The sequence below is a fragment of the Opisthocomus hoazin genome, chromosome 1, assembly GCF_030867145.1.
Source record: "Opisthocomus hoazin isolate bOpiHoa1 chromosome 1, bOpiHoa1.hap1, whole genome shotgun sequence".
Taxonomy (NCBI): domain Eukaryota; kingdom Metazoa; phylum Chordata; class Aves; order Opisthocomiformes; family Opisthocomidae; genus Opisthocomus; species Opisthocomus hoazin.
In genome coordinates, this window is record NC_134414.1 from 92063320 (window position 1) to 92090656 (window position 27337).

The window sequence follows — 27337 nt, forward strand, 5'->3', positions numbered from 1 at the left end:
AAGGACACGGAAGGGATAACTATTCAGGCGTATTAAGCTACTAGGAACAACACTGTTTTCCCATGATGACAATGGTTCTCATGATAGAGGAAACGTGCAAAAGTCCCTTGAGACATCTCAACAATGAACAGTACAAAAGAACCAGTGCAATGTGTGGGTGGCAAAAAGTGAAGCTAAAAAAATGTACATAACTACCCGACATTAACTGAGAAATCATGAGTTCAAGGACTTTGTCCCAGAAGAATCATGTTTCCACAGGAAGGCGAAGAGATTTTTACTTATTGTTACTATGCAATATGAATAAAGAATATAAACCAGCATTTTCTACAGTCATTATGTGCAAAGGATGGTTATGTGAATACAGGAAAAGAATGAAAAACCTATTCAATGAAGAGTAAATATTGGAAGTAATAAGGAAATTACCTGTTTAAGGAGGGCTTGGGTATTAAAGGAGGAAACTAGTAGGTGACATACTTTCCTCCCTTTCCCCTTCAGTTATTTTAATGGATTTAGAAGATGTCAATCTATGCAAGTAATCAGAAACAGTCATGCAATCTTCTCAATACAAAGTTATTGGCTACTTGGCACACAAGCTGTTTCTTCTAAATGCTTCCCTGTGCCTCAGTCAATGTTTTTTGATTCTCTGACATCTGCCTATGTAACTATTGCTAGGTTAACCTAAGCTCCTACAATAACACATATTCAGCTACTGGTGATATTCTTTTCTCTTTCTTAGTTACCATATGTTATTTTCTGTATTATCTTATCCTAGATACTACCATTAACCTTGACTTTTGTAGTCCTAGACAGTAACTTTACAGCAGTTTAGTTCAAAACATTTCATTAAGCCTGAGATCACTCTTGCTACCTTTGTAAACAAAATGTTCACCAAGCAATACGATGGCATCAATTCAAATTGGGGAGAGGAGGGGAACAGGAGGCGGCTGTTGAGGATTGCAGCGTAACTAAATACAGAGGAGCACTAGCTAATCTTGGCTTTTTGCACTTACTTTTCAGGAACTGTTTCAGTAGTTGATGGTAGAGTAACAATACACCAGTGACAGTATCTATTCCACTTACAGGGGGCATACTCGCATGTTTAGTGGAACAATCCCTACGCTGTTGCACATTTCCAACACCTTTCTGAAATTGTTGCTCTCTTTTGGGAAGAGGTTTCTGCTCGCTGGCCAGTATTCTGGTTAACAGTAGTCCAGAGTAGGTCCAAAGACACATAACCAGGTTGCAAGAGGTACAAGCTGCTGTAAGGGGACGGAGCTGACTACCACAGCGGGATACAGGGTGCCCATCACTTCTGGCCTGGTCGCTCACGTGGAACACAGTGAGACTGGACAACCACACCAGTGAGTCTTAGGGAATCCTTTAAGAATGTTTCCAACTAACAGGGCTGGCAGAACCATCCAACATCTTTACGAATACCAAATCAATAAATGCATCCATACATTTTCTTTTCCAAAATGGCCAGCGTCATTTGGCTGTGAAGAACCAAATGTTCCATTAAAAACTTCATAATCCTCAGGTTCATGGAGAATAAGACACCACAGGTCCTTCTGGTTAGGCTAACAGCTGCAGAAGTCTAAGCACTACCTCTCCAGAGCTGAGGAAGCTATTTCTCAAATCTAGGGGAAACCCACCCCTGCACACACTAACAACTAATCTGTGGCTTCTTCCTTTTCACTGCTGTTCAGGCTCCTACACTGCAGTCAATTAGCAGCAGAGAACTGCGAGGTTACATCGCCAACCCGAAGATCCATCTCTATATATTCTGTCACACCCTGCAGTTACCGGCACTGGCTTCGTCAGCAAAACATAGGATCTAGCTGCGTATTGTTATCTGCTCACGACACACGGGTCCCCACGACTGGGCTGCTGCAAGACTCCGGCTGCGTCAGTTGATGAAGAAAATCCCAGACCAATTCCAGAGCAAACTGACAAGGCAAATGGGGACAGTCACTGTCCGTAGGCTCAGAAGAAGGCAAGGTCTTCCACACCTTTCAAGGGTCTTGGGCTTCTCAGTGAGTCTCCTGGACTACAGCTTTAACCGCTGTAGTTTCTGTATAAATCTCCAGTTTCAGCCACGAGCAGGGGAGATCTTGCCACTGGGTCAGGCAGCGAAAGAGTAAAATTCTTCTCAGAAACTTCGCTAATACAGCTTTCCCCAGCCCCATGCCCCACTGTCTACTACCATTAATTTTAAAGCCTTGTAAGTCAGAAGCTGTTTCCTCAAGCCCTTTGCAGCACTCGGCTTTCCGCTGTAAGCGCAGAGACTGAACACGGTAGGCGCAGAGAGTCCTGTCACTGCCTTGAGGATTGTCACAAAGCTGAATCCTCCCTGACAGCAGGTACCACTGATGGTGGAACGCATATAACCCATGCAGTCTGGGTGTCCCACGGGGATCCTCCAGCGTATCTGCTGCTCTTTGCTGTGTCTGCTGCAGGTGGGGACAGCAATACCCATCACGCATTGCTGCCGGTGGCAGCCTTGCACCTCAGCCCAGACCTACATCCTGGAATCAGCTTGTTTTTTAGGAAGAAGATGACTGTCCTGGTTTCAGCTGGGGTAATTTTCCTCCCAGTAGCTGATGTGTTTTGGATTAAGTACAAGAAGAATGTTGATAACACTGATGTTTTCAGCTGTTGCAATGAAATCAAGGACTTTTTTCCAGTCTCCCATACTCAGCTAATGAGCAGGTGGGCAGGAGCTGTGAGGGAGCACAGCCAGGCAGCCAGCCCACGCTGGCCAGTGGAAATACTCCATACCATAGACATCAAACTCATTGTATAAATGGGGGTTGGCCAGGGGGCAGGAATATGCGCTTTTTTCTGGGAGTTCAAACTTTTCAGGGAGTTCAAACTTTTTTTTGCAAAATCGCTGCTTTGGGACTGGCTATGCAAGTGGTCATTGGGCAGTGAGAAAACTTGTATTGTGTGTAGCTTGTTTTGCATATTCATTATTATTAGTAGTATTTCCTGTGTTGCCTTACTAAACTGTCTTTATCTCAACCCATGAGTTATCCCTTCTGTCCATTTCTCCTCCCTATCCCACTGGGGGGGGTGGAAGGGGAGGGGTAAGCGAACGGCTGTCTGGTCCTAGTTGCTGGCTGCTGGGTTAAACCACGACAGGGACGCACTTCAAAAATCTTTAAAGTAAAAGTCTTATGTACTTCCATTGCTGGCACTATGGCAGACACTGGGCATCTCAGAGTCCCTGAAACCCACTGATAGAAACTCCCTCTACCAAGACGTTGAGGCAAATCTGCTCACTCTAATCTGCCAAGGTTGATTTGGTTTTTTTTTTGCTTCTCTGCTTCCTCCAGAAGCCAAACACGTGAGGGCATTTTGCTGATGATCCTCCTCAGTCGGCAATACAATTCATTAACTTAACCATAAAGAAGAGCAGGGCTGCTCAAGGAAAAGAGACGCTAGTGACTGCAGGAGACTCATACACCATCACAGCCTGGACACACACAGGGGCGGCACTGGACAGGGCTACCCACTTTTGCAAGAGGGAAGAACGAGCGCCTACAAAATACAGTCAGAGTACTTCAGAAGATAATTTCCTGCTGGGCAAGCGACGCAGTAACAGGCCCCCCAACTGTTACCAAGTCTCTTTCAGCTTCTGATCAAGCTTTCCTTTCTGGAGCTGACAGCCTGGATATAAATAAAACTGCTGTGCAAGTGTCCTCCCTGTCTGCAGACACGCTGGAAGAAACATGCAGAAAAGCTAACTCACAGGACAGACAACACAGTCTCATCTACACATTTTTTTGAAGTATTTTTGTCCCACTAAGCATCTAAAGGAAAGTGAAAACATAATTGGTGTAATTAAAACATCTGAATCCCAAGTGTTGCTGAGGAACAAACAAGCACTCAGAAGGAGAAACAAGTCTCTAGATGCTTCTAGTGGTACCCTGCTGCTAGTACCTACTTCCTAGATGGAATTACTACATGAAGGTACTCGCCGTTTTCAGCTTGCCTCTCTATTTGGTCGAAATTGTATTTTATAATCACAAAATTGATCATCGGCATTAAATTTGATGGGCAAGATACAGCACAAGGAACCTGAACTAATCAATAGGAACTCCTGACTTACGCTTGCTGTGATAAAAACAATCGTAAAGGCATCCTCTCTGCTCACCTCTTCTCCCTCCTTCTCCAAAGGGCAAGGGCACACACAGTCTGAAAAATAAATTCTGAAGATTGTGTTGTGTCAAAATAAGAAAGCATTGCCAACAGCTATCAAGACAGTAACGGGCCTCAAGTTTAAAGAGACAAATAAAGCTGCTCTCCGACTACTCCAAGATTATTTCAGGTCATACTTCCCTCTTCCCACGCACTTTCCAAAAGGCTGCACTTCTTTTAACTTTCAAGTCCTCATTTCTGTGATGTGGTCAAACTACCTGTAGGACAGTAAGTGTCCACAGACAAAAAGCTAGGCTCGAGTCCTCTGGTGAACCGTAGGATGCAGTATTCGAGTCCTGTGATGGTCACGTTCACTAACAGCAAATAACAATGGCTTAGACTGGAGCTTGCTCGACAGCAGGAGCAGCGACACCCCCACTCACCTGAGAGCACGACTTACCTCATCACCAGAGGACCCCAGTGAGCAACAGCAGCCCTGGTGCTGGTTCACAAGGTGGATGTGCCACAAGTCCTATCTGTTCCTCAGGAAGAACCTGGTCAGGAGTACCACTGGGTACCACACCGAGCAAACCGCCACCCTTAGTCATCAGCTCGTTGTCATTCATGGCCGCCACTCAGATTGCAGAGCAATCACTGTGCCACCCTAACCTCTACCGGATGTATACTCTGTGTATAATTACATATGATACCATATACTTGTACAGTACGTATCACGCATATGTATGGCACTAGCACATGGTACCACATGTATGCATACCAGCACACGCGGTGCACAGTCACATGCTACAACCTACCAGTAGGAACAAGCAAATGGCACAGAGCTCAACAATCATCGGTTACCAGCTCCTCCTCTTGCGTAGGGAGAGAAGAGGTTTGGCTTTTTTCTTTCCCCAAGCCATATACTTTTTTTAGATTAGTGTGTCTGGATTACATCTGCCAAGGATTAGGGTGGAAAAGCATTAGGGCCGTCCAACCAAATGCACAGCTGCCCCTATTACAAGGTGAAGGGACAAAGAAGATTTGGAACCGCAAACAAAAAATCATGTTTCAAAGTTTTAATCACAGAGAAGACCTCAAAATGGCAAACACCTTGGAGAACAAAAAGTTTAGACTTTAGCTGCAGGAAATTAATTTTTGAACCCCTACTTTCAATTTTATGCTACAAGTAAAAAGCCACCAGCAGTTTCCAAAGTTTAACAGTAATTATTAAAAATTTATCTAGAAAATACTCTTACAGATGGAGCACCTTTCATGGCTTCAGTCAGCAATCTTGCAATCCTCTACCTGGCGGCTGCTGTCCCACCACTGTTCTTTGCATGGAGAGAGTGAAAAGCGAGCTGACCTGTGCAAGCTGTTTCCCCTGCGCCGAAGACAAGAGAAGCAAGAAGGGACAACGTAAAGCTGCCTAGATCGGTCTGCAAAAGGAGCTTCACCAGCGAACAGAGAAACAAGATGAGGAAGCATATTCAAGGAAGGCAACGCAGCCCAGTGTGTAAGTAGAAACCAGATGGTGCTGAGCCAGAGTGTTAATAAGAAATTAATAGTTCAGTAGGAAATTTCCTTAAAAACTCCATAGAGTTTACGCTGAGCCAGACATGAGCCTGGGAGCAATAAAGACTGGAAGGAACCTCAGGGCAAACCATAACCAATTCCACCAGGAACGGAGTTTCACCTTCGTCCCACAGTTGAGGTGTCTGTCATGCCGGAGAACTCCAGCACAGTGAAACAAGTACCTCACAACAGCAGCCTGTTCATTTGCATTTCTCCTTACCACTGACCATGCACGTTACATTTTGTCCCACAATATCGTATAATACTGGTTTTGGCAAGTATAATTTCCATAATATCTGTATCTTCAGTAAACTTTAATTGTAATTTAATCATTAACCTTTCTGCTAGCACAACTGAAAGAACAGACACTTTCTGCACTTGGACCTCAAGACCAGTTTTGAGAGCTTTTAACCATTTTCAGAGCTGCTCATAGTCTGCTAAATATGTTGAGGAAACCAATGAGCTAGGGAATGGTTTATAAACCTTCTCCTGAAACGTTACAGCATGTATGTTGCTTCACAGTTGAACCTTATAGGCACACAAAGACAGTAAATTCATATACTTTAAGATCAGTGGAGTAAGAATGCTATGTTGGTAGTATCTTTTCCCCCTATTTAGCATGTTTCTACAACAAATATTTAAAACCCATGAAAAACTTGGCAAAATTACTTAGTACTAAGAAGATGTTATCCCTAGGATAAGATACCAGATCCACGTAAGGAAAACAGACACTATGATTAAAAAAAAAAGTAGAAGAGAAGACATTTTCACAAAAGCTCTGGCAGTTCAAATCTAGCACAGACTCCTCCTTCAAAATCATGTAAAGCAATGAGGCCACTCCATATTTAAAGCCATTTTGTTTTTATCTATTGGGGTAGTCACTTTACATCATACCAAAAAGACCGTATAACGAATACAAGTGTCAAGAATCAGATTTTTATGGCACAAAAGAAATTTTCCATTAACCTGCTTTCAGAGTTGTTAAATACATAATTGAAGACAAAGAAACTAAGGCTACCACAAAATAATATTTGCATTATGTTGTTAGTCTTTATTCAGCTTCTTAACTGACTCCTCCAGTCTGAAGGTGGAGAAGAATCTTTCCATTAGTTTCAGTGATTTATTCTGGATGAAAAGATTCTTTTCCTACGTTTGACACAAATTTATTTTCTCATTTATATTGTTATTCAAAGTTCACATAAGCTTTAATGTTGTACCTTACAATGCATGGAATTTCAGATTAAAATAAAACTCTACTCTTAACATAACCTTTTCTATAATGTAAAAATATTCTACTTGTTTAACATATCAAGAATGGTAAGCATTCACTTTGGGGAAAAACTATTTTATGCATTTTTCAGTACAAACCCAACTGCTAATGTTCTGTACTAATGTATCCCTGTTAAGTTGGGTGCCACCCAGTGTTCATCTTCTGCAACTACAGCCTGGCTACTGTACTTCAAACACAGAAGAGCTATGCATACAAGACAGTTTTTAACAACTGTAATTTTGAGATGCTGCTTACTTTTTATCTTTACTTCTCCCCTAGCCCTCCACTGTGGCAAATTTACATCTTTGAAATAATGAGTGTTTTTAATTATCAAAATCAGTATAAAAATAGCAGCATGCTACTACACATGAAAAGCAGATTCATCATGCATTATGAATTTAAATGCAGATTTCTGCCTTCCTTTTATATTATCAAAATCTTTTTAAAGTCAACATCAAGGCAAGGGGTATAAGGACAGACACTGCATAGTACGATTTGATACTAATCTGAACTGGGTATTTGTATTTAATCAAAATCCATGATAATTACAGGGTAAACAACTTTTATTTCAAAATACAAGTTTAACTGGAATTGTAGTGATGAAAGCAGAAGAGGAAAAAATGCAGTCTTTTACAGCCCACGTCACTGTATCTCACTTACATCCAGAGGTAAAAAGCTCTAACTGGTGAAGAGACAAAATATTTGTGGCTTTTCACTGAACCTTTGTGATAATCCAGCATTATCCATTTCTAAAGAAATATAAATACTTTAAAACAAACATTGAAAATAAATCCTTTTGATGTAACAAACTACACTCTTTACCGAGAATCTTCAGTCTTCTTTAAAGAAAGGGACTTCACCCCAAAAATAATCGAAATATCAATGTAGAACAATCCTTGGAGGAAAAAAGTCGGAATGTAAACCTCTGTTTCAAATTAGATCTGAAAAGTAAAAACACCACAGCATGTATTTAATTCACGTGCATTTTTCACCAAGCAACTCTAAGTTATTTTTACAGTTCAACAGGAGACTTCCTGAACTCAGTACAGTACTGGTTTTGCCTCAGCTCATACCTCATTTTCTTAACATGTGAACAGTAACTTTCCTCTTACGTCCCCACCACCGTTACGATACTGTAGTTACGCAGGTGAGCAATTGTGCCAATATAATTATGCATAAATAGTACAGACATAAATAAGCCCACGACTCTCAAAAATGAAAACAAAACAGAGTTTAAGGGTAACTTCCCCAAACAGTGACTACCCAAATTAATTTGTTGGCAAAATGATCAGTTTTGTAACCATTCTTCTGACATAAACAACAAAGCAAAGGTTCCACCAAGTCTTTCACGTTAACCATGACCTTGTAAGCTGCAGTTCATTCTAGGTACACCAGGAGGAACTTCAGCGAGGTTATTCATGTTTTATCTCTTTATGTTGTCTCCTTTCTTAAAGCATGGTATTAATAATATATTGCATGGCTGACAGAAGCTTATAAACAATCGTAGCTGCTCACTTACATACATTATCCCACACAAAGACCTATTAGTTTGCAAATTTTATTCTTTCAATATTCTTACAGCTACTTATCCCTTTGACATCTTACAATAGCTTCATTATTAAAAACATGTAGTGCTAGAAAATGTTTCTAGCTTCAGTAAGCTAAATCTTCAGCAAGCTCAACCACTAACAAGTCCAAGATACAATTTTCAAAAGTCTGAAGGAAAATTAATCAAGATTTTGAAATTTTTAAAATACTTGATCGAATGCATCATATATTGAGAACCTCAAAAAAGTCAAAATAATGTAAGCATTTAAGGAGAATTAGTCATATTACCAACTCAGAGAGAACTAAAAAGATGAAGAATTAAAACACAATAATATACTTAGAAGTCTATCCAATTAAGTTAACTCACTGGCTCCGTAAGTTACTACTTATCCTCTCAGCCAGTTGACCCTGCACACGTTCATCTCTCAACTGCAAAATGAAATGCATTATCTTAGAAAACATTTCATAGCAGATTCTAGTTCTGCAATTTACTATATAATTTGAATTATAACAATTTTACTACTACAATTTAAGAGTGTGCATGGTCAGTTACTACAGCTGAGTGATAAGCAGTAACACAACTGATTGTGACAACGTGTAAATTCAGGATTATGGTTAACTTTAATAACTACTCAGTGCAGTTTTTTATGATTTTTACGTAAACAAAAATGGAGACTTAAAGTCTCTGCTTTTTTTAAAAACACAAATCCCTCAATTGTTTCTGTAGTTCTTATTAGATAGCGAGGTTGTTAAAACTACAGACTAATCAGAAAGGTGAAACCCACACATGTTCATGCAATTCCCCAAAATGCCCACATAACCTGTGGCCTGTTCCAGCAGTTGGTGTCCAACGTACTTTGCGTCAGCAGTTTATGGCTCTCCCTGCCTTGACTGAGGTGGTCACAGCTGTCCTACGTGGCACAGGAGCTGACCCACTGGTCTCTGTGCCTGCTCCCCGAGAGGTCTTTCTGGCCTACTGTGCAGGGGATGTAATGAAATCTACTAGTCTGCTAAGCCTTCCTGCATCATCTCCTTTGCTTCCTACCACGAGCTGCCTCTGAGCAGCTCACACTGCAGAGAGGAGTACCGAGGCCACATTCAGTTCCTTCAACAGGAACATACTCGGCTACATCCACATACGTAGTCGTCGACTTGCGTAACTGCAACTCCTTGCTTGCGCTCGCACACACACACACATATATGTACATAGACATAATCATCTGAATGGACGCTCTACATAACTATAGGTCTTTGGGGTCAAACGACTTTGATTTTCTTTTAAGCATCTTAGGGGTAATGAGAAGAATGCTCTCCATGTATGTTTTAATAATATGACACTAAGCCTACTATTTGCTTAGAGGTCAACTAGAGGATGATTACAGGACAGAAGAGAGAACAGAAAGCCAGCAAGCTTACGTCCACACCACTTTCTGAAGCAGCCCCTGACAAGGTGAGCTATTCTGAATATTAATGTATCATTTTACTTGCTCTAAAACAATGAAAACCAGCTTACTGCTACAGATGACAGTTTCAAGCATGTGCTACAAAATATGTATTTACTACTTACATCATCAATATCTTCATCATCATCTCCAATATCATCAAACTGGATTTCATCATCATCTCCAGGACCAAATGTGTCTGTTTCATTGATTTTAGCTAAAAAGGAATTTCGAGAAGTTAAGGAGTGCACTTACTCTTGTCCAACATGAACTTCCAATTTCAAGTGAAAAGATTACCATGTTCTGGAAGCTCCCCATATGCTTTCAGACTTCTGGCTTCATCTGCATTGTATTTTAGAATAACATCAGCCTTGTTATCCTAAATAAAATTTATTAGAATTTATTAGTAATCTGTGAAGAAAAGAAACACCTTACTAACTTCTGCAGACCAGTAATGCTTATATTATTTATAGAAGAATAACACCTGTATTATTTATAGAAGACTATCTTGTTCCTCCTTCCCCTCCACTTCCTTTAAAATTGAAGTAAAAAATGGTCATTTATAGAATATCTTCATTTCTTCTTAATTCGCTCTATTACAAATCATTTGAGAAGTTCAGTTTCATGCCTTTGAAATTAACCTTTCTTCAGAGAACACACATAGTGAGGTATCTGGTGGCCAGTCAGAAAGTGTCAAAACTTTCTCATTTTAAGTAGTTTAAGATATAGAGTAAATGACAGTATTTCGAATGTTTTACAGCTCCGTAACGTACATTTCAGAAGCAGAATCTATCTTTGAACAACTGATGACACAACACTAATATTCGTGAAAAGCATTCACCTAATGAAAATTTGACAACTGTTTTCCATTAACCTTTACATAGGTAAACTTATGCTACTCCATTTTTGGAAATTTAAGTAGGAACTAATCACTGATCAATTGGCCTCTTAAGGTAAAAGCCTAAATATCAGGGCTCCAAAATTCTGTTTACCACAATCAAACATTTGGTGCTTGGCTCCCTCTCCCTTATATCACAGGACCCAAGTATCAAACAGCTACACCTGGAAAAAAAGGGTCAGGTGTGATGCCAATAAGCACCTTCACTCACTAAGTCTCTGGGTGCAATTCAGAAGAACAAGTTGAACCAGGATTTGTCAACTACTCATAACAATCTTTCTGTAATACAAGGAAACTAAACGATTTAGCATAACTAAATATGAATTCAAAGGAACTTAGATGGGATTTTCCTCATCATACCTGCTGCAATTTAACATTAAATAAATGTTTGTAAGATATTCTTCATTGGCAAATTACACTGAATTTTTACCTGGTAGTCTCTTAAGCCAACCAATATAATATCAGATGTATTTATCCAAACCTGAAAGAGAAAACACGTTATACTGCAGGAATTCAACTTCTGTGATATAACAAGAGAGTCAAACAGCACATTTAGGTTTACTGAGAGACATGAAATATTTCACTGTAGCCACAATCTTCACTTTCTGACCAGTAAACTGGAAATATTCTACTTAAAATACAGCAAAACAAGGTCATAAATACTCATATATATATTATTTCACAAGTTATGGAGCTATTACTAAGGTAAATGAAACTTCTTTGAAGAGTTTCTAGCCAACGAGGTGGTTATGAAGTCCTAACTTCCAAGAAAACAGAAATAACGCATCAAGCCACCACTCTGTGAACTGAGCTCCATGAGGGCAAAAGTTAAAGAAAAACCTGATGAAGGAAGTGATGGACAAGCACAGTGAAGAGCACAAGAAAATGAATGGAGTTGTTTCTAGTAACTGACTATGCTAATCAGGTCAAACCAAAGCCAGAAACCTGAAAAACAGGACATGCTAACTTAAATGCACAAGATAGTTCTATCCAATGTCAGCTGGATTTTTTCTGGAGATACAATATACTTCAGCTGAGATTTCCTTTCTTTTAGGCAGGAGGAATAGGTAAGTCATGTTTTCTGTAGCAGGAAATTAATTCTGCAGCACCCAGCATTTATCTATGCACACTCTCCATTACCTTCAGCAGTGTACTGCAGGCAGCTAGCAGAGCTCACACTGAGACCCAAGACACATGCACTCACTGGCCTCCAAAAAGACAGATGGAACAATCCGGAATGAAAACAGCGAACGCCTCTTTTTATTGGGAACAGACTATCTGAGAGGACCTCCTCCATCCCATACACCAGCAGAGAACAGAAAGCTGTAACATCTGATGAGGGCAAGAGGGGACACCATCCAAAGACGGCAAAGTTAAGACTGCAAACACGTGCACCTGACTTCCCTGAAGATACAAACATTTACAGATCAGCTTTGCACGAAAGTATTTTGGGAACTGATGAAGTGGACAATGAAACGATAGCATCTGAGGTGCCTGTGGGAAGCGATAAAGAAACCTGCCCAAACTGCCCTTACTGAACTATTCTCAGGTAAGTCACCCAGTGAGATAATGATAATTATTCAGTTCCTCCCCAGATCAAACTATGTGGGTATCAAACCCTGATTCTTACTGGTTTCGGGAAGGAGCGTACAAAAAAGTCAGCTTTGGACAACCCTTTTACACCTTTACTTTCCTATGCTGGGTGTCAGTCTTCATGTTAATAGAAGTTCTCCTGCTAAGCTAAGTACTGAACTAGTCTCAGATACAATATGCTGATTTTACAAATAGTCATCAAGTTCTCCAACCACAATTAGGGAGCTTTCTAATATTTCATATACATATAAATTTCTAAAATATGAAAAATTAGCGTTTCGTAATCAGACAAAAAAATCTCCCTCAAAATACACACAAAGGCAGCCCTTCAACTACAAGCTTCACTCAAAAGCCAGACACTGCCTATTTTTGTGACAGCAATACAAACAGAACAAAATAGTTTACTATCAAAAAAGAAGTTTAAGATAGTATTAGAAAAATTAACTTTTGTAACGAGCTACATATGTGTTTTTTACAATTACATATCACACATAATGCCACTGTTCTCTACTGCAATGCTTCAAAATTACCTTTTTTCTTAGTTTCCCTCTAATGTGACATAACCTCTTCACACCATCAAAACATAATGCCTCCAGTCTTCCATTGCCTAACATCTTGATCACCTGGGCATATTCTGAAAGAGACAGCACCATACAGCAAAACTTGAAAACAAATGCAGCTTCATGAAACAATCAATACCTTTTGCCACTGTAACCAAAGTTTGCTGTAACATTTTATCAAACACGGACACTGAGAGGTGCTTTGATCAGCCACCCAGGCTGCCAAATGTATCAGAGTTTTTGTATCATTGCTGGTGTTAACATTTTCAAACACTACTCATTCTTGGTTGTATCCATGCTTTTGTTCCCTCCCAAATGTTTACGACATATAATTTTTAGAGCTATAAAGTCACACTCAGTTTCAACGTTTATAACAGCATCACAGCTCCCGTCCTAACTGATAGAATCTTGTCCCATCACTGAGGGAAGAGGAGAAAGTGGCACACCCTGTATACCCACCCCACTGATACTCTGCATCTCTTCTGCAGAGGCTGTATGGAAAAAACTATGCTGTTCCTGAAACAAACGTTCTGCTGTTCTCAGAACGTGTCTGAAAGGCAAGTAGCAGGCCTCACAGGAAAGCTGTGAAGCTTCTCTCCAAGACCCATACCCAGTCTCTCACCTTGTATGTAATCTCCTTCCCTCACGGAGTTCCACAAATCTTACTGTAGTACTTCACACACACACTATTAAAGTTTGCAGCATAACGTATTACCATTTAACTAAAAAGAATAAAGCTTGTAAGAATTATAACTTTATTATTATAAAGCTTCTAAGAATTATAACCTTCCCTGACTGTCCATACTCCCCAAGAAAAAGAAATTCTCAATTAGCCAGAGCTGTATTACAATATTCTAAAATATTTCCTTAGCACAAGCTAGATATTAGCAGTCTGATGTAGTTTGTTGGACTAAGCGAGAACAATGTTTCATTAAGTAGATTTTGCTTGGGAGTTGAAAAGGATTTTAAGTTTTACAGGCATATCAAAACCAACTCCTTTTTTTGCTTATAACTGTCACAGAATATCAGAGAGACCTTAAAAAAAATAGTTCAGTGCTCACTTCTTTTACAGGGGTTTAAGTCAGTACTTTTCCTGTACTTGTAACAAACCAGCTGGTTAATTGGTCACTAGACAAGTACTCGCATATATATGAGCAACCACAGGAGTGTGACACACAAGACAGGGTAAGCCAAAAGGGAGGTGAGCTTGCTGTCACCAAAAGGGAGGGGAGAGAGGAATCCTAGTCATCACCCTCCAGCTGAACACTCTTGTGACTTACTTTACCTGACAACATCCAAGTAAGGACATGACCTATCACTCCTGTTTTAGTAATTGTTAGACCTCCCAACCCAGGAGTCAACTCAACCAAACCACCAGGGAAAAGGGGAAGAACAGCAAGGCGTACTGCTCTGCCAGGTCAGTGACCCTGCAGAGCTCACCAAAGGATCCATAAAATGTTATGGTCAGTATAAAACAGAAAGCGGGACGGTGCATCCAAGAGACAACCACCAACTGCTGGCAACACTGAACTACACCAGCTAAGCCAGCTGCTTACAGACCCTCACACAGAGCTACTCAAGGGATTGCTAGGGAATGTTTACATGCACACTGTATTACACACAGCATCACAATAAGATCAAGGAGAGGCAAGCTTCATTCTTAAGTGGTGAAGGTATTTAGAACTTCCCTTTTCCTGATGTCTGCCTCCTACACTGTGTCATTCAGAATTCAAATACAACCCCAATAAGAACACCTCTCTTTATTCCACAATAACTTCATATTTCTCAGACATCCAAGATGTTTTCTTTGCACATCAACTTTCAATGTACACCACTTATAGTATCAGACTGAAAACAAAGGCACTGCCAAACTGTACTTAAAAACTCACCTTGCCCGTCTTCCTTGAACACCAGCTCTCTTTTTTCTGATTCATTCTCATTCTTACCTCGTCGCCTATTTTTACCTCCTTTGCCTAAATTAAAAGGGGGGAAAAAAGAGCACGCATTACTATCTCTGAACTCAGTGAACGAAATAATCACACTTACAGGGATTCCTGTGCTTGTTCTCTATATGGCTGCTTTGACTATCCTATCCAGATCTTGGTTTTTTGCTTGCTGTTAACATTTCTGGCTCTAAATTTTTAACTGACTAGTAACACAGTAATTGAATGATTAGAGCATCCCCTACTTAAGATGTCCTGGTTGCTCTGGAGTGACAGCAGCCTTCAACAAGTATTTGCACAAGATCACCATTTTCAGTTTTTGTGTCCACTGCTACACAATACCTCATAAATAACGGTGGGATAGCCTGATGCACGTAACCAGCAAAGAGCAGAAGAGCAGCTTGAAGGGTTATGGCACTGCTGAAGCCCCCGACATGCTCAGGGGAAACCTCAAGCTCCAAGTGGAAATGCCCTTTTTAAAAGGCCCACACGTGGCCACAGGAGTAGCTGCTCCTGACGAGGAGGCAGAAGAGCAGCTCCCACTTCCCCCCACCGAAAAGCTGCAGTTCCCTTCCTCTCATTTTCCCCTCTCTGCCGTTAAGCAGCCGAGCAGGGGGAAGCGGAGAAGCCGCAGCAGCCCCCAGCCAGCGCACGGAGGGGCACGCACACCCGGCCGGCTCCTCGGCGGCCGCTCCTGACAGCCGAGCCCGACAAGGCCTCTCCTGCCTGGCCGGCCAGGCCCCAGAGGCCTCCGGCAGGCCGCTGGGCCGCGCCCGAGCGGGGCCGGGCCGGGCCCCACGCCCGAGGAGGGCCGGGAGCGGGGAGGGGGAGCCGACCCGGGGAACCGGCCGGCGCGGCGGGAGGGCTCCTCCGCCCCCTCACCTCACCGCCCCGCCCGCCAGCGCCAGGCCGCGGCGGCTCCCACGTGAGCGGCGGAGCGGCAGGCGGGGGAAGGGGGGGCGCGTCCCCGGGCCTCCCCAGCGCGGCCGCGCCCGGGCCCGGCCTCCTCGCTGCGGCGCAGGGTCGGGCCGCCGTGGCAGGCCCGGCGGAGGGGAGGACGCCTCACCTTTATTCTTGGGCATGGCGCCGGGCGCTCGGGCGCGGAGGGGCTGCGGGCAGGGGCTGCGGCTAGGGCTTCACGCGGCTAGGGCTTCACGCGGCTCCCGCGAGGCGGAGGCGGGCGGCGGGCGGGATCAGCGCGGGCAGCGGTGACGGCTCCTCGCGCGGCAGGTCCGGGGCTGCGGCTGACTCGTGCGTTCCGGCTGCTGGCGCCGATCCGGCCCGCAGCGCCCCCTGGCGCGCGGGCGGGCTCGCTGCCGCCCAGCAGCGCCGCCTCTGCGCATGCGCCTCGCACCCTCTTCAGCCGCCTGCCCGCGCCCGGCGGCGGAGCGCCGCCGGGGTTCCGCACCTCAATGGGCGTCCCGAGAGGCGGGCGCCGCCCGATTGGCCAGGGCTCCGCCCCGGGCGGGCAGCGGCGGCCAATCAGGGGCTCCGGGAGGCGGCCTGCGGCGGGGCGGCAGCTGGGCACGCGCGAACGGGAGCGGGCCGCCGGGATTTGGGGCTCTTGACGACGCCGACCCCAAGGAACGGTGCCGGCGGGCGCCCTGCTGCCCTCCCCCCCCCCCCCCCCGGCGGCCCGCCTCGCCCGCCGCCGCTCTCCCGCCGGGCGGGGGAACGGCATCGGCTTCGGCCGCTGGCGGGGGCTGCGCGGGCTCTTGGGGTGGCTGTTACGGAGAAGCGGGCGGTGGCGCACGGAGCGCAGCCCCCCGCCGGTGCGCGGCCTCCTGCTGTGTGCTGCGCGGTACCGGACCCTGCCCCGGCTCCTGCGGGGCTTCCCTGGGGCCAGGCCGCTGCCGACGCTCCTCTCACACTATCACAATTACCGTCATTTTATGTAGACTAGGCAAACGTTAAAAAACCTGCCCCCTTGCCCAGGCCGCGAGGCTCAGGAGGGTTACCGCTGCAGGCCTGCCGTCGCGCGCGCCGCTGGGACGTGGGCTGCTTGTCTGGGGAGCACTTACACGCGCGCATTCTCTTTTTTCAAAAGTTTAAAGGTTCATTAGTTACCAAACACGCCTCTGTTTTCACTATCCAGAGCAATCTCAAGTGTTATTGCGCAGCCTCCCTTTACGTTGTACTTTACAGTCAACTGGAGTCTTTACAGGGTATTAAAATAAAATATTCTCGTGTCTGTAGCCCCCTCGGAACAGAAGTGTTTTTCCTTCAGTTCCCTGTTTACCTCACTAACAGGGGTCAGACTACACCTGCTGTAACACAGTGACACTTCAACTGACAAACACTAAAAACTCTTTCTGGCTGGAAACGCACACTCTGTGCTGCAAAAGTAGCTCAGAGTTAGTGATGAACAAACAACAACTTTTGTACAAATGATTAACCAAAACAGCACTTTTTTAAGATGTTTGAAAGTTTATTCATAGTAGAAATTTCAGTTTCTTTTGAAGACTACAAAACCTGCCATTAAACAGGAGTACAAGCAATGATATCTTTCCAGAACTGTTCATAGTTACATCTGGAACAGTTCTAATTACACATTAATAGCATGATTGGAACATTTCCTAGGTCAGACTCTGAATAAAACAATCAATTAAAGTATTCAGTACATTTTTTTTTAACTAGCATTTCAGTTCTGTGACAGCAGTGCCAAGCATCTAACAGATGCCATTGTAATGGTCTAGAACAAGGTACAATACCACTGATTTCCTGGAACAGTACCTTAGACTCACTTACACGCCGTGCTGAGAAAACTAGTATAAAGTGTGATTGTATAGAATTGTAGAAAAATATTTTATCTGTGATTTTGTCATTTTTTAAAAACGTTTTAAGTAGATTTTCCCCCCCCTCCCCCAGCTAGGTCGCAAAATAATTACATCCCTCATAAGTACACCTTCCCTTTGAGTAAAGAGTATCAAGATAAAGCTAATCATTTACATCATTTTCATAAGTGTAAATTCATCTATTAACCATTGCTGCTTACTAAGGACCAGCATAGTTTGAATCCTTTCCTTCCAATAATAGAAAAGCACAGCTTTAGTTGGTACACCACATTTACAAAAGCAAAACACACAGAAAAAAATCCCAGACACATAAGTATATTTTCTTATGCCTTTTCTCTTTAGAAAAAAAGTTTTAAATATATTCTTTGAAAAACTCCAACTTTCACTCAATGTTTATGAATAAAGACCTTTGTCCTTACTGGATACAGATGGCATTTACTGAGTATTGCAACTACGCTCTTCCCTCTGGTCTCTCATGCTCTCAATGGTAACTTCATGCTAAAAAAAACCCCTAACCCTGGCCTCCATATAGAGAATTCACCTGTATCCGCTGTTGTCCTTTTCATGCTCCATGACTCTGTATCCTGGAGTCAACCTGCTACGCTTTGCAGACCAAGCAGCAGTCCAGCAACGAATTTACGGTGTGTCATATATACTCATTTTCTAATTGAAAGGTGCTGGGATTCAAAGAAGCGTTATTTGGATTTCCTTACAGCTTCTAGTAACTGCAGGTACAAAACCATAAAAATACGTGTGAAAGTTGTGAACATGGATCCAAAACAGGGGGTAAGGTACATAAAACCACGTAAGTCCAGCCTGTAGAATATACCGCTTGCATAGATGGACCTTTTACACCTTGGTTTAGAAAGAAACTTAAAAATATACTGGATCTAGACTCCAACACGTTCGAGTTTGCATGTGCTACACCGCCCTGTTTTATGTTCAGCTGATGCTGCTACACACACGACATAGTAGCAACATCTGTGAAGTCCAGACTGAATTAACAGCTTACTGGAGAATGTAGATACATAAAATGTAGCAGTTAACTTTGCTTCACTATATGGCTAACGACCAGCGAGCTTGAGGGCCACAAAATACAGCTAAAATAAAACTACTGAAAGTACTTTTATATTATTTTAACATGGATATTGCCAATAGTGAGGCAGCTCAACACTTCCTCCTTTTGGTCTGTCCTTTGCCAGGTACCGATATACACACACTGAGAACACGTGGGAAATTCTTTCCTGAACTGAAATGCTATTCCTGACGCACTGGCAAGTACTGCCATCCCTTTATTTCAACAGTATCAGTTTTATATCTTGTTTGTTGACTAGGTAAGACTATCTTCAGATTAACACATTTAAAAGCTGCTCCAGAAGGTACAGTTTCTAGATTTTTATAAGCCTGACAAAATCGCTCACGGAGCTGAAAATACATTTTCTGAAAGGTAAGGTTTTAGTCTGGAACTGCAGACACTGTCAAAGGAAAATTAAAATGGCCTTTTTCTGCCTCTAATTAAAGACGTTTCTTGAAGGAAGGGTAGATGCATCTGCTCAGCTAAAGGGAACTTTAATGACAGAGCACCAAGTAAGGGAAAAATGCCAGTTACGTGGAAGAGCTGTGTATTCAAATTTCTGAGATCTATGGTAATTTAAGAATTCTTGTCCATAAAACCAATTCCTTAATAATTATATGATGGATTAAATACTTAACAGATTTTTAAGGCAAATAAAAGTGGGATCCTTTGCAAGTCTAACAAAGGAAGCTTCCCCAAGGAACTTGGAGAAACTTGTGGCAGAAGGAACACTCACATTCATTTAGAGCAAATCTGGTGTCATAAACATGATTCTCCCTTTCAACAAACCTCTGATGATTTCAGGGAAATCAGCAAAATAATCACCATAAAAGAAATTTAATACCACTAAATCATGAAAATACCTTCTTACGCGAAACACAAAATTGCACCTCTAGTTTTTAAATTGTATTGTTCGCATAGAGCTGTTCACCCAGATCCATATTTATTAAAGCTGGAATTCCCAATAGCCATTTTCATATCTGGAACGAGTTGATGTAGCACATCATTTTGGCGGAGTGGGACACTCACTGAATTCAAACACATTGCAGTGCACCTTCGCATGTGGGCAATTTGATATTTCAAGACTAGCGATCAAAATGTGCCTTTAATTACTCAAGACACCGAGAGGCTGAGTTTATATTAGTATTTAAAATGAGTCTTTCACCCTCATTACAAACTTGCTTCCATATGGGAAAAAAGAACACCCACTCTTAACAGCTTTGTCTTACCTGACTGGGACAATACTATTGTCATGGTAAATTATAATGACCCTTTTCTAACCCCTGACAGATCCGGATGATTCTCCTCTTGTTTTGCTTTGGATGTCAATTAAGATTATCAGAAAATAACTGATGGAACATTAGATTCATGAGTTTTGAAACTGCACTGAATGCAGTTTAAACCTACTTTTTGCACGCTTCTGCTTATTAGCAGACAATATGTTTTGCTTTATCTTCAATGTTGCCTTCCTTCTATAATGCCAACATTCACTGAACAAATCCTTTGCAGCTTAAACAAAAGTCACAAAATAGAGATATTAACAGTGGGTTATAAGAATAAACAATGTAGAAATGTCCTCTATCAGAAAGTATTTAGCAATGATTCCTGAGTCCAGAGATTAGATGGGAGAGAATAAAAGGGAGGGGGAACAAAAGACAGAGTAAAATATGGAGAAAGTTATCTTTTCTCTGGGTTATATTACCTATTGTATATATAGTATAGTGAGAGATCCACTGTTTAAATTTTGAATACTATAAACAGTATCCTGATTTTCATAATATGACATGCAGTGTCAAAAACATGGAAATGTAGAAAAGACATAGGCAAGGAGAAATACATATTCATAGTATTACATTCAATAGCTGTTTAACAGTCAGGCTTCTTTTAGAGCTGTTCAACAATAGTGATTAATCCAGGTGAACTGTTTAATCAGACTTAATTGTCAAAGTGATTAATAATATCTAAGTAACACAAGGCATGTATACATTAAAGAAAACAGCACGGAAATGTACTGCTTGTGACTGTTTACAAAAACATACAAAATGTTGGATGGCACAAAGTATATAGTGCTAATATAAACAGATTGTTTAAGCTAAGTGCTTAACATAAACTGTCCATCTCTACCTGTAACAAAGAATATTTTAGGGGACAAAAAAATATTCCTTATAAAAATAATGCTATGTGGTGCAGAGTGCTTTATTCAGTGTATTTTTGACAGAGGTGGCATTCGTAATTCTTCTGGTTTATTCAGTCGTGCACATGATCGTTTTCCTCATGTTTCCACTTGTCACTCCGTTTGAAGCTCCAGTAAGATCAGTAACTTGCCATCAACAGTTTAAAGCGAGAATAGATGAAAGCAGTAGCAGCAGCAGGAGCAGCAGCATTATAGGTACCAGCTGGGACAGAGTGTGCTTGCAGGTATCTGTCAGATATGTGCTACCTGTCGCCATGATTTGTGCTATCATCTTATGTCATGGTACCAAGTATCTGGTTGAGGTCACTTCACAGGGCTGTTGAGGTAATTTTTTTTATACCTCTTCTCTGAGCAAGAGTAGAACGGCCGACTGGCTCCAAAACCGGTGACTGGTTACGATTCAAAGCAGAGTAAGTTGCTGCCATTGCACCCTGTGAGGCAGAGGGAAAAAAACCCAAGAAGAGTACGTTGTGACTGACACGCACACTAGAGATCACACGGCGCTAAGTGCCAGAGATTCTGAACAAGATTCAACTTCCCGTCTACTTTCATCGACAAACCAGAAACCCACCACTGCATCACTCCAATACCAGCAGTGTTAGGAGTGAGTGTTTTTTAGGGTAATAAATAGTGTTCAGATCAACCTAAAGCAATTTTCCTTGCTTAAAAAGTCAAACCCAGAAGGTACAAGATAGATTGCTAAATTAAGTTCTCTCTCCATGCTTTGTGAAATAGTTCGGGAATGAAATCCCATCGGTAGGCTGTCTCTGCTTATCACTTACATAAACTTTACAGTTTTCAACAAAATATTCAAAAATTGTCCACTTTATTCAGCACATGAAGATTTGTTTAAAAAAAAAAAAGTTGTGAGTGGTGGGATCAGAACTTCCCTCTCTTTCCACTTGTGGTTTTGGATGCTATAAATTTCTAATAGCTGGCTCAAAGAGAGCGTTAATTGTATTTTTCAGATCCCTTTTATGTTGCACGACAGAGATTCTTGGATGTAGGACTGAAGGCAGGGTGGAATACAGAGGAGTAGAATTCAATTATTTTTGATTTTCTCTGCTTGTTCAAAGTGAAAAAGTTTATCAGGGTCAAAACCAGAATGTGTTTCAGACAGTGCAGAACACTACGATACCATATTAATTAATACTGCCTTTTGGACTTATTTTTAGCTGTGATCATGAAGTATACTGTTTTCTTTTAGTCACTGACAATTAACCTCCTCTGAAGCTGTAATATTAGCCAAACTATTTTTCAGCTCCCCTGTAGTCACCTGACAGCATTTTTCACTATCAGAAGAATGATTTCCTCTATGCTGGTTTCTGAAGGCACTTAAGTCTCTCTGTCTAAGTAAGTCCAATGAATGTCAAACCTAAGAAAATGAAAGTCTTTTTCAAATGTATTAAGATTTATTCTCCATGAGTGGGTTCTTATGAAATCCTATCACATATTACAAGTTCGCTTTATGGCTTAGTGCAACTTGCAGTCATAGCAACTTTTAAATAGTATTTAGAGGAAACACATGCTATGGTAACTTTAAAAAAAAAAAAATCGTTTTTTTTTTTACACTAATTTTGGCTACATGGCAAGCTGACCAAATATCTACTTACCTTCACTAGATGGGGAGCATCCTGCCTGTTCAGCTGGTATTGAGGCAACTGGTCACAGTGAACTATCCAGGGGTGACTAAGAACTTGGGCTGCAGTCAATCTTTGATGTGGGTCAACATGAAGCATTTTTGAAACAAGGTCCTGCCAATAATACACAAAGAGGCAACGTCAATAACAGTAAAACTGCACCTTTAAAACAGATTATAGTTCAAAATTGAAGATTTTTGCGTATAAGAATATGTTCATAATGTCAGTTTGAAAGAGCTGAAAAACTGCCCAGCAATGCTAACACTGTATCTTTTAATTACTTAATGGATGTTTGGTAACACAACAGGAGGGTATCCAATTCAGTGAGGCAAAATACACAAACATAAAAATATGTAGATTGGGCTACAGCAGACACCTCACTATGCCAGTATTTTATTTTTAACAATGACAAAAAGCAGATATATAGGAAATGAGTATTGAAAAAGGAACAATTAAGAAAATAGAGATGATCCTTTGCTTTGCATGACTTCCCAGTCTCTAACAATCTTTCAAGAACTGTGCAAGTTGTAGGTTGAATTTTAGTGCTCCTGCTGGCCATATATGTAACCTCAGTGATTTTTACCTCATAGTCTCTGAACTCATTTTGCTGCTTATATTTTTGTTTCTCCACCCTTCTTAAACACTTTTCACAGTTGTTTCACAATTAAGTTGTGAACCTCTTGAACAGATATTTAATTTTGTTTGGTTTTTAATTTCTGCAGAATATATTAATTGAACAATTCCCAATTTCCCTAATAAAATCATCATATGAGAAAAAAGGAATTAGTTTTTCCTTCTTTGTATCATCAGTGAAATGATCTCTTTTGTCTGTCGTATCAGTCAGCTCTGCTGAGATGAAACACCGTATTCTATTTACTCTCTTTACATCAATATCGGAACAGATTTTCACCTTTGTTTTGGTACATCCTTTTCGACCACCTTTTCAACTTCTATCTTTTTCAAATTATCATAGTGAGAATTGCATACAACACTGAAGATGTTCAAAACAAATTTATACAGCAGTATAATATTTTATAGATAACTTTAGATATCAGTCAATATGGGTAAACTATAAATAAGATTTCTACATAAGCAATTACCAGTGTGTTGTCCCAAAACTGCAATCGTTCACCCAGTGTGCAGTACACCAATATACCCACAGAGCAGAGGTATTGTCTTTATTGCATATTTGCGCAGATATGGGTGCTAGGTGATAATTTCACAAAGCTAGCACACTGCTTGGCAGAGTCACAAGGACTATATACTCTTACAAAAATAAAGAAATTACTCATTACGTTCTGTCTGGTTCATTGTGTTACATGATTATCTTAGAGGTATACTCCTTCCTTTCTTAACTACTTGTGCTCACAAGCTGGGGGGGTTCAGTCTTTTTGGTTCTGAAATGAGTCGGTGGTCATGATGTCCCCCTGCTGCCTTTACCTTTTTCCTAGTTACTCTAGATCTTTGTTAACTTCATGCTTTGTTGGCAGTCATCCAGCTTTCAGCACCTTCTGAGCTGGATGTTCCCCTTTTATCAGTCTGTTAGCTCCTCTTCAAGGGCATGCTAGTTAGTAAGGCATGCATTGTTTATACAAAGTAGTCAGGCCTAAATTAAGCAATGGCACTACGACCTAAGCATTTCTGCCCTATATTACTACGACCTAAGCATTAGTATGATCTAAATATTTCTGCCCGACAGCAGGTGGAGAAACACACTTAGCTGACCACAACTGGATTTAAGGTAATTTAAGTTACATCAGCAACATTGGACATTTTTATATAAAACACTCTACTTTGTAATTTCAATTAAGCATTTGGACATAAAGATATAATTAAAAAGATTTAAAAATCTAAGATATTTTCATAGCTGATAAGTTTTTGGTTCATTCTGCACTCTCAAGTACAACTGAATAGAATGGCACTGAAGGAAGAAAAAGCTAACAGAGTAGTATAAACATGTTATTCTAACAGGTTGATTTGTCAGTTAAATGAATGACCTGATTTGTGGGAAAATGGCTGAGTTATGAGACCAGCACATTAGAAAGCACATCATAAATCATTTAGCAAGAAAGAGCACAACATATGTAAAAAATTTTTTGGGAAAACTTTAGCACTTTACCGTAGCTACACAAAAGGGGCATAAAGGATATTGCACATTTAAGTTCAGAGTCTACTTGCTGTAAAAAATGTACTTCTCAAAAAATAAAAAAAAAATTGTCTAAATTTTTTACTTTGTACAAATGCCGTAAAAAGAAAGTGGTTTTTGTTTTTGTTTTTTTTTTAAAGTATCTTAAAGATAGTTAAAAGAATAAACTGCTCAAATCCTAATAAAAGAATATGAGATAAACTGTCTTGGGTAACTCTGAAGAACTGACCCAAACAGAAAAACGTGAAAAACTATTTCTTTTTCTAGCCTGAATCAGTAAGCATATGGTAATTATCGTAATATTTTCATTATCCTGATTCAGACTATCCATACGATTTTTGAATGTCATGCTTCCACATGAAGTTTTATTACAGCATTTCTCATCATTGATGACTGTGCATGTGTGTGAATACTGATAAAATACACTATATTTCTAAGGACACTTGTTAACGACTATAGTATAAGGCATACCTGTTTTTCTTCCTACGCGCAAGTGATTGTTGAAATATGAAGGGATCATAAATAGGAAACAAACTTCTAGGCACATAAAGGATCAAATCAGTATTTTAAAATAACAATGGCTGGAACTTACCCATCATATATGATATAACATATACATTATAAGAAACACGTTACATTGCAATCCATTTCTCATCCCCCAAAGGAGAAAGCAAATGTACTTGCCTTAGCTGTATCTGAAACGGTATTCCAATAACCGCCGCTGAGAGAGAACTTTCCACTACCTATTCGGGCCAAAATCTCCTCTGGGGTATCATCAGGACCATTTGCAAAAGGAGTGTAGCTATTTAACCAAAAAACTTCAATGTTAATAACTTCCATAATCTGAACCTCAATAGTTATTATAAATCCGATCATAATATTCATTGAGTTCAACAACAGACAGTCAAATAGCTGTAAAAAGAAATTATTCTTAACACATGAAAATGCACGGCACTGACTACAGATCTGTTCTTACTGTATGTATTCCCTCTATACTGGATCTGAAAAACAGATTTGACCTATAGCAGTTTAAGTACTGGTGATTCCTGACTTACAGAAAGTATTCCTTAAGCCTTCATATCTTAGTGAAGTAATAAAACAAGCTGTTATAAAGTTAAAAGTGAAGACTTTATGATGACTCTGAAAAAGAATAAATGCTGTTTTGATACTAGAGGGAAGGAAGATACAGCTATTTTCCTTGCTTCACTATAAGCATTCTTGCGGCTACCAGAATACTCACAACCAAAAAAGACGTATGTTTAAAACCAAATATGTTTGTCACTTACTTATTTTAAAAAGCCAAAATATCTCTGATGATGTTAACTCTTAACCAAAGTGGCAATTACTGTAATCCATCATAAAAAGATAATCTATTTGGCAGGTGCAACAGCAACCGTCTTTGGAACTTGTAGAAATATAGTTGAATTTATTGTTCATCATCTTTTATACAATTCATTTGCATTGCATATATAAATTCATTTCTATTGCATTCATTATATCCATACTGCATCACTTCAGACTATCCAGTAGATGAATTTTGCACACAATCATGCTTCAATGCACTGCAGTTATATTTGCAACATATATTTCCTTCAACATATATGCTGCTTTATCAGCTAATTTTCACATGAAACAATAAATTCTTACTCCTAAATCACCATAAAGCAGAAATTAAACACGTAAAACAGATGAGACACGAGAAGCCAAGAATTTTTCACATCAGTCTGTGCAAGCTTGTATTCTACTAAAGGCAAAGCATATTCTGCCCCCACTGAAGCAAAAGTTGAGGTGAATCAGTGCCTCGATAGAAACATCTTCAACAGTGGGCCTACATTTATTATTCTTCTTGTTTATATTGGTTTGCTATTTTATAGCAAACTGAAATCACCCTTACCCAGTAAGCATGGTATAAAGTAGAACACCAAGGCTCCATATGTCACATGCAGCATCATAACCTTGCCTCTTTAAAACCTGAGGGAGACAAATATTTTTTCTGAAAAAAAAATAAGCTTAGAAATGCTTTGATTAAGCCATTAAAATAGTGAGATTTCAAAGTTTTAGTATTTACAAAACCTGTTACTCAAGAATGTGACAAATATGTAACTAGCAAAAAAAATCCCATCAAAATAAATTAAGGTGTATAAGCTATATGCCTGGTATTTACCTCTGGTGCAACAAAATTTGCTGTGTAACATGGAGTCATCAGAAGACCATTTTCTGCTCGTAGTTGTTTTGCAAAGCCAAAATCACAAATTCGAATTGACTCTGGATTACCAGATTCATCAACATAAAGAATATTGCTAGGCTTCAGGTCTCTATGAACAACCTAGAAAAATAAAACAAACCATTAAATACAATAAGCTAAACATAGGAAAGGCTTTATACTACAATTATCAATTCCACTACTTAATCTCCTATCTCCCATCAGCAATCAGTTTCCAGATGTCCAGCATCTAACATCAGGTGCAGTATTCTGATGTTCAGTGCTATCTAGACTACTACAGTTCTAACCTGGAAACTC

At 40.6% G+C, this 27337-nt stretch overlaps 2 protein-coding genes across 4 annotated transcripts in view; both read right to left on the reverse strand.

The window, feature by feature from the left end:
- Nucleotides 1-6556: 6556 nt before the first annotated feature.
- EIF1AX (eukaryotic translation initiation factor 1A X-linked) lies at nt 6557-16246 on the reverse strand. Its single transcript, XM_075429284.1, has 7 exons — nt 16033-16246; nt 14913-14996; nt 12994-13097; nt 11301-11351; nt 10270-10351; nt 10098-10189; nt 6557-7923 (listed from the first exon to the last, which is right to left on the reverse strand). The coding sequence occupies exons 1-7, from the start codon at nt 16046-16048 to the stop codon at nt 7918-7920; spliced, it is 435 nt and encodes a 144-aa protein (XP_075285399.1). The 5' UTR covers nt 16049-16246; the 3' UTR covers nt 6557-7917.
- A 1127-nt stretch (nt 16247-17373) lies between these two features.
- RPS6KA3 (ribosomal protein S6 kinase A3) overlaps nt 17374-27337 on the reverse strand; it is an 86585-nt gene continuing 76621 nt past the window's right edge. For all 3 annotated transcript variants that reach the window (XM_075429303.1, XM_075429292.1, XM_075429314.1), the window contains exons 18-22: nt 26981-27142; nt 26711-26787; nt 25501-25618; nt 22644-22784; nt 17374-21461 (exon numbers count right to left, since the gene is read on the reverse strand). In XM_075429303.1, coding sequence (XP_075285418.1) covers nt 21339-21461; nt 22644-22784; nt 25501-25618; nt 26711-26787; nt 26981-27142 — 621 coding nt within the window. In that variant the 3' untranslated portion in view covers nt 17374-21338. The remainder of the gene's footprint in view (nt 21462-22643; nt 22785-25500; nt 25619-26710; nt 26788-26980; nt 27143-27337) is intronic.

Coding starts and splice junctions, on each gene's coding strand:
- EIF1AX (XM_075429284.1), bottom strand. Junction 11,352..12,993: donor GAGGGAAACTAAGAAAAAAG/GTAATTTTGAAG, acceptor TTTCTCTTTCAG/GTTTGGATAAATACATCTGA. Junction 10,190..10,269: donor TGGGGAGCTTCCAGAACATG/GTAATCTTTTCA, acceptor ATTCCTTTTTAG/CTAAAATCAATGAAACAGAC.